The sequence below is a fragment of the Apium graveolens genome, chromosome 5 (assembly GCF_009905375.1).
Source record: "Apium graveolens cultivar Ventura chromosome 5, ASM990537v1, whole genome shotgun sequence".
NCBI classification, from domain to species: domain Eukaryota; kingdom Viridiplantae; phylum Streptophyta; class Magnoliopsida; order Apiales; family Apiaceae; genus Apium; species Apium graveolens.
Window position 1 is genome coordinate 1,061,054 of NC_133651.1, and position 10,339 is coordinate 1,071,392.

Here is a 10,339-nt window from a genome sequence, read left to right on the forward strand (position 1 = left end):
CACCTTTTTAGTGTTTATTAATGAACTTTCATTTAAATTTTATATCCTTTGATTGGACCAGTGTTACAGATTTCGGAAATCGGAATTATTCGGTTGAGGTACTGATTTATGATTTATCGGACGATTTTTAAAAAATCGGATGATTTATCGGCGATTTATTGGAATCGGTCAAATCGGATCAATATTTTTGACCGATTTTTGAGCGATTTATCGGCGATTTTTGGAAAATTGACGAATTCTATAACAGAGGATTGGACTGAATAATATGTATGCTCAATATACTAAGATTTAATGTTCCTAAATATGGAGTCACTTGACTTAGGTGAGTATAAAAAGGATTCTTGGTAAGTTAAAAAATTTGATTAAAAAATTAGAACTCCATAATAAAAAAATAGGTTATACTCATATAACTCTCTTAAATACGTACTTAAGGACATTTTTCTCATATATTTGTATGATTTTGTAAACAATTATGTCTAATAATTTTATTGCTTACAATTCTATTGTAACAAATTCAAAAATAAACTTCACAAATTTTTGAAAGGAAATATTCCATTTTTTAATTCATTATTAGTACAAGTTTTGTGACATTATTCATCATTTTTGAAACTGTGGTGAAAGATTAGACTTCCAATCAAATGGCAGCCAAATTGAAAGCTCAACTTTATTATACTAAAATATCAACATTTACAAAATTAAAAAATCCTATTACAAGACCAACTTGATGGGTCTTGATGGCTTGCATTTTCATAATAAAATAAAAAATATTTATTTAAATAAACAATAAACCAATCATGAGCTGACACCTATTGATGACAGATGATCCGATAGGGAAGCTTGTACTGTCTATTTACTCATTTGTCTACTTTGGTTTGTTAGTCACTTAACAATAACAACTGCCTTTTATTTTTATATTTTTTGTATAATATTTTATATATTTATATTCTTGATTTCTCCTTCAATCTTGATTTCTCCTTCAATCTTGATAACCCCTTTTGTTTTTTTCAGTTTCTGATTCATCTCTGCAAACCCTTTTTAATTTGCAGAGTAAAGATTCGATTTTTATTTTCTTGATTGTGTTTTTGCTGCAAATGGAAGTGACCCAGTTGAATTCAAGATTCTAGAAAGGTATTGGTAAAGTTTTCTTGGTAATTTTCATAAATTTAAAAACTTAATCTTTAATGTATGCAAGATTCTAATGTTTCTTGGTGTTTTTGAAATAGATGAATTGAGCTGATGCTGGGGAGTAGCTTCTTGTGATCTGAGGTATGTGGGTTTTTTTAATTTTGTTTTGTGATCTGTGTGCTTTAAATTTTTTGCTTGTGTGTGGAGATTCTTGATTTGTTAGACTTTTTGTCTTTAAAGCAAGACTTATTTGAATTACTATTGAGAAATTCCAGGTCTGGGTTCATTTTGGGTTGGATATGGTTTCGTAAAGTAGTTTTAAGTTCATGGTGATCTTTTTTTTAAAAAAAATTAACTGTTGTAGAGAAGAGTGGATGGTGTTTTAGCTAGTTTAATATCGGTGTCTTTTGCTATGTATATAATTATCATGAACTTGGTTCGGTGGTATTGTTAATTTTTTTGAACTGAGGCCGCTCTATATTTTGAGCATTAAAATTTAATTCATTTGAGGTTCTAGCTTGTGTTTCATTTGTAGGGTGTTATATGTAAACTTGAAACTATTTTTTGAGGGATTCTATGAGAAATGTTGACATGGACGTGAATCGCTGTCAGTTGACTTTCTTGACTTCCTTGCATTCTGTATGATTGGAAACAAATGCAACTATGTGGGAATGGAATGAACATTGTAATGTTTTGTGGGTAAGCGTATAAAATTTCACTCAGTTGTCCGTTCGATTCCAACCAATTGAAACTAGAGCTCGACCTCACGTCCTCGCCAATTTGAGAATGAATGAGCAATCTGCCTTCTTATTATCTTTGCAAAATTCTTCTTAGAAAATCTGCACTCTTTATTTTCCCCTCTAATGTCGATCTCATCCACCTTTATTATGTTCACGGCTTTTCATTCCTTTCGTAGTTCGTATCATTCAGCTCAACTAAATAGAGCATTAGAGTAGCTATATCAAATTAATTTACTTGAACTAATTATTGTTGTCTAGCACTCTTGATGGAAGTTTTTTTGCATATATGGTAGTGTTTATCATGTATGGTAGCAAGAACACCTCCCCCAGTAAGATTTAGAAACAATTCCTTGAGAGATTAAAAGCTTAGTTCGTGCTGAGTATATGCCCCATCTTGTCCAGGCATGCCAACACATAATTGAATCATGGGTGTTGCTTATTGACTGAAAGCAGGGTAAAATGATCTGATGCTTAACACTTCCCACGCTCGGAAGGCCACTGTTGGGTGTGAAGAGTGATTCAGTAGGAGCCCGTTTCCAACCCTAGAACCTTAGGGTTTTAGAAGGAATTAATCTTAACATTTCATATCTTAACAAAATAAATGAAATGGAGGTAAGACTGAAAACTATGTACAAATTCAGCTACAATATTACCAGTTTCATTCCTCAAGAGAGCTTTGAAATGAAAAGACAAGACATACGAATATGTTCATCCTTTAAGAAATGATTTAACATGCTAAAGATCTGTTCCGTCCAAGAAGCTCCACTCTTCCTCCCCAAAACCTCGTGGTGTAAAACACAGTAAGGGGAAAAAAGTAGGCTAACATATGAAATCATATGTATGCTTCTGGATAGAAATGAGGTTTTCTGATAATTTTGGTAAGTGGTAAGCATTTTAAGGATAAAGACAGGTGCAATATGTATCTGTCTGGATGCTGCTTAGAGTGCAAGTTAGCTTACTTGGCTATTACAATTGTTTTGTCACTTGGCTAGTTAGCTGTGGAATATTTGAGACGTGGGGGTCATATGTTTGTCCCACCACAATTATATAGTAGACCTGGTTTAAACTATGTGAGACATTCGACAATAAAATAAAGGTTTATTTAAATGAGCTAGAGAAAAAGATCCAGAAGTCCTCGCAATGAGATCCTGACGAGTTTCTCTAAGTTATAAAACAGGTCGTTGATTTTTTTTTAAAGAGAAAAATTGGACTCCTCTGTGGCATGTGCTTCCAGTTCCCAATCTGTTTCCCACTCTTGGCTTGGTATTCACCGTTCAGCTTCCAACCAGTTTCTTTTGCAAGCACGTATTACTAATCATAAATCATCCTCATTCTATGCATTAAATTTGGGTTCAGATCCTGTTTCACGAAGGTGGTTCTTCCTTTACCCTTGATAATGACAAATTGAGACCATTTAAGATAATTTTTCCTATCAAACTTATGAGAGTCACAAGTAATCTACGAATTGCTAATTTTCTAAACACTAATGATTATTGCGGTGGGGATAGGATTGCTGGTTGCAGCAGTGGTTTTTAAATGGCATGATGAAGTTAAGGCTGCTATAAACAGAAAGAGAATTCAAAGATATGCAACAACTATACCAAAATTCAGAAGCATGCAACAGTATAAGCTCTGCAAAAAATAATCCTAGAGAATTCTTTAGGCTATCGGATCAACTCACTTTTCCATTGAGGATGTATTATAATATATTGTACATCAACAAGAAATATAGGAAATTAAGTGACTCCATAATCAAATTTGATCTTGCATGTTAAGGGATTTTAGTCTCTGCACTAAAGGTTTATAGACAAATTTAGACTAAATATCTTAATCTATCTACCACTCATTCCCCTAGTTTACTGCTGATTTAAATAATGACAATGATACTAAGTTTTTTTCTTTTCAAGTTTTCAGATGGATCATTCCATTGTTTCTTAGTTCAGTAGTTGTGTTGATGTGTTTATGTAGCCGTTGAAATGGAATAGATATCATGTACTATTTTGTAAAGAAATATTTGTAAGTTTTGTTGCCCTTCATTTCATTTCTATCAATGTAAAATAGAGCTCAAAGCCCACCAATTTAAAAATGAGTGCTTCATTTTTCTTCCAACTCATTATCAAAATTTCAATCTTCCCCCTTTCGCATTTAATCTTGTATATAAGTCTTTATTTGATTTCCATCTCCATTTCTCTCAAGTCCTAACCAAACAGAGCATAAGCAGTTTGTGTCCAGGGCCTAGTTGGCCGAGATCTATTCATGGGTTAAAATACATGCAATTGGTGCTATGTCGCCAGATTATAGACCTTGGTCACTGAGGTTTAAGAAATTAGGGTTTTCTTGATTTGTGGTAAGTTATCTGTTCCTACTTGTTTGTTCTTAAAACTTGTTTTGGACTTCTCGATAGCATGGTTCATGCCATGGTTAATTAACAGAAATCCTATGCAGTATTCATGCTTGTCTGCTTCTGCTACAGGGGTTAACTGTCATTATTTGTTGATCTTGAATTAAGCTATTATGATTCAGTATAAATGTAATCATTTATGTTCGAATTACCAGGTGAAGCATGACAATAATGAAGTTTCATCGCTGCCTACACTCAACAAGCTGTGTGTGCACAAAAGGACATTTAAGTGAAGAAGTTATCTTCTTAGTTCTACAACATATGAACTGGAATCCTAAGGTGATTGCGAGTCTTTCTTGTGTGTGCAAATGGTTTGATGATCTTGCAAAGAGATTATTTTGGAAGGAATTTTGCCGGACAAGAGCTCCAAAAATGATGCTTGATCTACAATCTAGTGGGAGTCATAGTGTTGATGGAAACTGGAGGGCATTAGGGAAGCTGCTTATCATTTGTTCAGGGTGCACCAAGGGTGGCTTGTTCAATAACTATGAAATTCCTGGGCACTTCGTTTATAAAACGCGTTTTTCTCGGACCTCGGGGAAAAGCTTTCTTTTACCTCAGTGCAGATCAGATGTTTTGTATGTTTCTGACCCTTGTGAACATCTTGACCAAGGGGATGAGGGTGATGTTGGATTCTTTAGAGGTGTTTTTAAGTCCTTTGCTTCGTCAAATGTTCGAAGGATGCTAATCAAAAGAGGGGCTAAATTTCATCCTACAGAAACTTGCCCATATTGCAAAGCAAAGTTATGGAGCATGCAGCAAGCAAAGATGATACCGCAAAGTGCTAGCTGCAGGTTAGGAGCTTATGAAGATTTCATCGAGTATTATGTATGTCTCAATGGACATGTTCTTGGAGTTTGCACCCTCTTGCCTTTATCTGATTCAGAAGAGGCATCTGAGTTGGAGTGATTCAGTTATGGAACCCAGATTTCTTATTGCAAAGGTAAATGCACTCTACAGCTTCAGATAATTTAAAATTAAAGTGCGAGCACTCCATTTATCGGGGTGTAGGTTTCACCGTTTCAGCCATTCAACTTAATATTATTCTGTAAATAATATCATGATTATTCATTCTTTTGAAACATTGTAGGTTTTCATTGAACACATGTTGAGGCATATAATATCGTAGTTTGCTGGTGTTTTTCCGGCAAGCTAGAGACATGATGAGCTTGTTATCAATGTTTCTGGAAAGCCATAGTCAATTGATGTTGACATTGTAAAGTTTGCTGAGGGTTTTAAGAGATTCAGCCTACTATGTATTTCTCATTGTATGTTTTGAAGTTTGTAATTGAAAAATCTAGCATATGTACAACTCATTAGGAAGGGTTCAATTCAAACAAGATAGATATGTAAGATTTAACTCTGGTTCATAATTTCAAGTCATTGAGTTCTACCTATGTCTGCTGCTGTTTCTTACTCTCAATATCTGTGACTGATATCTTGTGTCTTGTTTATGTTCAGTTTTACAGCATTTAGTCATTTACTCACTAATTGGATTCAGAGAGCTATTTCTTGTAGTTTTCAATATCTCATTTAGCCAAAAGAAAAAGGGATTTCATTGAAGTTCTTAACAATCAGATAATATCTTACATAGAAAACACCATCACATGGAGGAGCCTGGTTGATGCAATTAATGCAACCATTTGCATCAACGGGATCTGTAATCCGATTCTTGAAAGTACTGCACATCTTTGAAGCACCAGGATAAAATGTAACTCTCCATTTACACGCAATCTATATAGAGACATCGTATGTTATATTTATTTCATAGTTCTACCATCTAACATGAGACTTTGCAGTACTGACTACAAGCAAAATTGCAGTAATTCCCAGTATCCTCAATGTGTTCCCTATTGTGGTATATTCTGTTGAATCTGTTCTTCTTCGGCTTCTTTATCAAACTCTAGGCCTGTAATACTCATCGGGCCGATGTTAACTGCACATTAAGTTTTCCTTTTAAGAGCCAGAGTAGATGATCAATTGGAGGGTAAAAAGGACAGCCAACACATCTCTAGTACATTACAATAATGACGGTGTTTAAACATAAATAGATCTACTTAAGCAGAACAAAAATGTGTTTGTGTGTGTGTGTAAATTACCAACAGCATCCATCCCTGCTAATTTTGGCATGAACTTCCTTATATGATCTTCTGCTGCACCTTCGGCTTTTAGAGTCTCGCAGTCAAAAGAAACATAAACCTTTCTTTTTCCATGCTTTTGGTCAAGCATTCCAACAACATCCTTTTCCCATCTAGTGCGGAATTCCATGTACCAAAATGATGAAAGAATGAGCATGAGAAAGGTGAAGGGATTTTTAGTCATGGAGTGGATATTCTAAGAAAAAAATTGTACATGGTCATTTAGATAAATATAGTATTCTTTAGTTCACTCTCTTTAAAAACCATATACATAATCAAACTTCCGTCAATAAAATGTACACACAGTCACACACAGTCAAAGCCCGGTTAGGCCCGCCTCGAGGGCCCAAACGGGCTCTGACATTTCCGGAAAGCCCGGCCCGGCCCGGTCAAAGTCAAAGCCCGAAAAGCCCGGCCCGGTCAAAGCCCGGGCTTTTTAAGGCCCGGTCAAAGCCCGGCCCGGTGGGCCTTTTGTGCATCTCTAACACACACACACCCCCCCCCTAACTGCATCCCTCATTTCATAAGATCCATTGAAACATATTGGTCCTACTAGGAAATTACCTTTCCTAATATTATTACATAATTACAAACCATGTCCGAAATTGAGGTTCAATCCTTGCGCCACATATTGTTGAAATAATTATGCACTATACAACACCATGGACCATGGTGGAGGTGCATATATGCTTAAATCAGCAGCGTGTACCTCCCCTCATCATACATAAATGTGTGTATATATTATGCTAAGAAGCTAAATATAACAGTGCCATGGGAGCTGAATTAATGGGACTAACAAGGACTTACCCATGAGCATGGTCAACATTGCATAACCGGGCAGCATCATGTCCTCTACATTCCACGACCACATCTCGTTCTCTTTTACTCTATTACAAACTTAAACAAATTACTCTCAATTCAGAGGTTCATCTCCAACCCAGAAACAACCAACAAAAAGAAAGTAACAGCCATTACATTATAGTCTGTAATTGTAAGCTTGATCAAACGGTAATCCTCACCCCTGCTGCACTCCCTTTCACAGGCTATTTCTGTAAGTGGGGAGACGTAAAGGTATAAGATTATAACTTTAGCACTAAATTTATAAACAAAATTCAGGTAAATGCTGCATAAGGGAGCTAAAGAAAGAATTAAGGACATAGAAATAAAGTTTTAAGTAATAATTCAATACTGAAATATTTATGAGCCTACTGAATAAGCCAGTGTATCACTCATGTGTTTATAGCTATCAACGGCTATGATTTCCCATACTGCCAGTAAAATATTAAAATCTACAGAGGTGCTAGTATTGTTAAGTTTTTTTCATTTGTCTTCGTTTTAGTAGTCCTTAATACAATGTACATGAGTGTTTAAACTGAAATATTACAAACAGATCTCGTTATGGGTGAGTTTCTATAACCAGAAAGATAAGAACAGGACAGGCTTGGTAGTTGGTAGAAAATAAAGTATAGAAGTGAATTGTTACAACCCTAAATGACCATCTATGCACAAACATTACTATTTTATTGGATGGCGGGATCTCCTCCTTTCTATTTTGTAAAAATGAACTTTGTGGAGCCTAGAGCGAGGAAGCTCTGAAAGTTAATTCAAGGCCAAGATGCATTGAAACTCTGGTTTTGGACCTCCTCAGGTTTTGCAATTAGCCTGAGACTAAGATTATGAATCTCCATTTGTGCGAGAAAAATGAGTGAGTATCCCAAGGCATAGTAAAGGTGACACTTATCTATCCTACATTTAATTATTTCTACGGACTTAATGTTGTCTGATCAATAAAAGTCGGGGGCATTTCAATAATGTTCCAAGTACAAAAATTTACCCTGTTTTCAAATTTTTTATAGAAAGAGGACATCAAAGTTGAATTCCTTATAAGAACGAGAAATAACTTAACATGTATATTAATAAGCAAGGGGGAAAAGGAAAAACTGAATATTAAAATACAACAGATATAGAAAAACTAAATAGATGAAAAATAGCAATAATGATTAAAATAAATTTTGATGGTAAAAATTAAAAACAATAATGGAGAAAAATAAATAAAAAGGTGTCACTGGCACTGGAAAAAAGAACTAGGTTGTTTCTTGACAGCGATAACATATTTAGATAAATCTTCTATTGATTACATGGATCAAGGGAAATGGAAAAACCAGACCCAGTAAAAATAGCCAAAGGTCTAACCAAAAAAGATGGGTGTGTGGTTGACAGGTTAGGCGTTAGGACTACCTATTGAGTAATGAGGAAAGTGAAGAATTGGTCCGTATTTGCCGTTCCCTTCGCAATGTTCTTCAAGTTGCTCACTTATTATGATAGTCTGTAGCCATGGGTATCATTAATCTGCCTTGAGTCTATTCTTAAATAAAGGAGCTACTTAATAATCAGGGGGTGTTGTGTTGCAGGCTCAGCGATAATAACAAAAGCAAGGTTCTGGAGCTAGGCTGAGTGATAGCAACGTGAGTCGCTTCCTAAGTAAATAACCCTTCACCACTAGACAATGATTGTAATACAAAAAATACACATAAAATGGGAGCTGTTGGGATCCTAAATTAACAACCAATGCCGTTTCCAATGGGGATACGAAATCCTTCTGTAAGTCGGCGGGATATAAAATGGGTGCATTCCTTTCGGTGTAGCGTCCAACATGATATTCCCTCCGTCTCTTTTTAGTTGTCACATTTCCTTTTTATCAGTCAAATTGACCAATTTTTTACCAAAGATTAAACACTACTCTTACATTATTTAAAAAAACTAAAAATCATATATTAAAGTAGATTAACTGTCCTTTTCAATTATATAATTTTTTTATTTTGTTCAATTATAAAATATTAATAAACTCCAGTCAAACTTTGGTCAATCAATTTGACTGCACACAACTAAAAAGGGACGGAGGGAGTATTTTCCGAAAGTGACACAACATTGTCTGCGATTAGTACTACCGGGGCAGCAACCAAAAATACCCGATAAAATCCCGTAATGTAACAGTTAAAGAGGAACCCTAATTCCACAATCTACAAAATATAAACCAAAAGCAATTAAAAGAAAGGCAAAACACATGATACTCTACTCTTCGGCACGCATTTCGAGACTTCTATAAAGTATATTTTAATAATATTTTTTCATAAAAAAATTCTGACATAAGTTTAAACATAATTTTATTCAAAAAAAAATTAAAAAAAATATTATGAAACTATATTTTAACGCTATTGAAAAGCGTGCCGAAAGTTAACGTACACGAGAAAGCACAAGTACCAGTGCCGTGGAGACCATAACAGACAGAGTTGGGAAGATGAACGAAGTGACCAGAAAGAGAGCCAGAGGGCAACAATGCTATTGATCCCACTCCTTCCATTACTTTACCTACTCTTTCTTCTTTCTATTCTCCTCTGTAATTATTACAATCACATACAATTACATAAATTAAACATAAATATACAAGAAGTTTAATTACATAAATTTATAAATTTTGAAAGAAACGAGCTTACCCATTTTCTGAAATTTGGTTGAGCAGGTTAGGGCTAGAGGACGGCTCAAGAGTAAAGAATATTTGCAAACAATTGTGCACTCAACTGAACTGTGAAAATGTTTTATAATTTGGCAATTTATAAGTTTCGTTTTTTTTTTTTGCTAAAACAATTTCTAACTTTCCGAAGAAATGTTACATTCCAAAAAATTGTTTCCGAATTTGTTCTAAATTGACGAGTTGCCGATGTGTTAGTGGATGTTCACCTATAAATGAAATGGTGTGTTAATATAAATTCCACTAACAAAAAGATGATATGTATTTATTTTTCAATCTTATTAAATTTTTATAAACTACTCCCTCCGTCCCTTTCAATTGTTTATATTTTTTAGAGAGTGTCTGACACGCATTTTAAGGTGCATATAAAGTATAGTTTTCTAATTTTTTTTTATAATTTTGTTTT

At 34.6% G+C, this 10,339-nt stretch overlaps 2 protein-coding genes across 2 annotated transcripts; one reads left to right on the forward strand and one right to left on the reverse strand.

The window, feature by feature from the left end:
- Positions 1 to 939: 939 nt before the first annotated feature.
- On the forward strand, positions 940 to 5,663 carry LOC141661837 (EID1-like F-box protein 2). The gene is made up of 4 exons (XM_074468844.1): positions 940 to 1,128; positions 1,224 to 1,266; positions 4,422 to 5,209; positions 5,357 to 5,663. Exon 3 carries the CDS (start codon positions 4,429 to 4,431, stop codon positions 5,173 to 5,175), a length of 747 nt encoding a protein of 248 aa, XP_074324945.1. The 5' UTR covers positions 940 to 1,128; positions 1,224 to 1,266; positions 4,422 to 4,428; the 3' UTR covers positions 5,176 to 5,209; positions 5,357 to 5,663.
- Positions 5,664 to 5,787: 124 nt separating this feature from the next.
- Positions 5,788 to 10,044, reverse strand: LOC141661958 (uncharacterized). The gene is made up of 6 exons (XM_074468994.1): positions 9,899 to 10,044; positions 9,666 to 9,794; positions 7,380 to 7,453; positions 7,212 to 7,291; positions 6,366 to 6,517; positions 5,788 to 6,202 (listed from the first exon to the last, which is right to left on the reverse strand). The coding sequence occupies exons 2-6, from the start codon at positions 9,763 to 9,765 to the stop codon at positions 6,117 to 6,119; spliced, it is 492 nt and encodes a 163-aa protein (XP_074325095.1). The 5' UTR covers positions 9,766 to 9,794; positions 9,899 to 10,044; the 3' UTR covers positions 5,788 to 6,116.
- Between the last annotated feature and the right edge of the window lie 295 nt (positions 10,045 to 10,339).

Coding starts and splice junctions, on each gene's coding strand:
- LOC141661958 (XM_074468994.1), bottom strand. CDS start 9,765: ATGGAAGGAGTGGGATCAATAGCATTGTTGCCCTCTGGCTCTCTTTCT. Junction 7,454..9,665: donor TTATGGTCTCCACGGCACTG/GTACTTGTGCTT, acceptor CCCCACTTACAG/AAATAGCCTGTGAAAGGGAG. Junction 7,292..7,379: donor TTACAATTACAGACTATAAT/GTAATGGCTGTT, acceptor AGTTTGTAATAG/AGTAAAAGAGAACGAGATGT.
- LOC141661837 (XM_074468844.1), top strand. CDS start 4,429: ATGACAATAATGAAGTTTCATCGCTGCCTACACTCAACAAGCTGTGTG.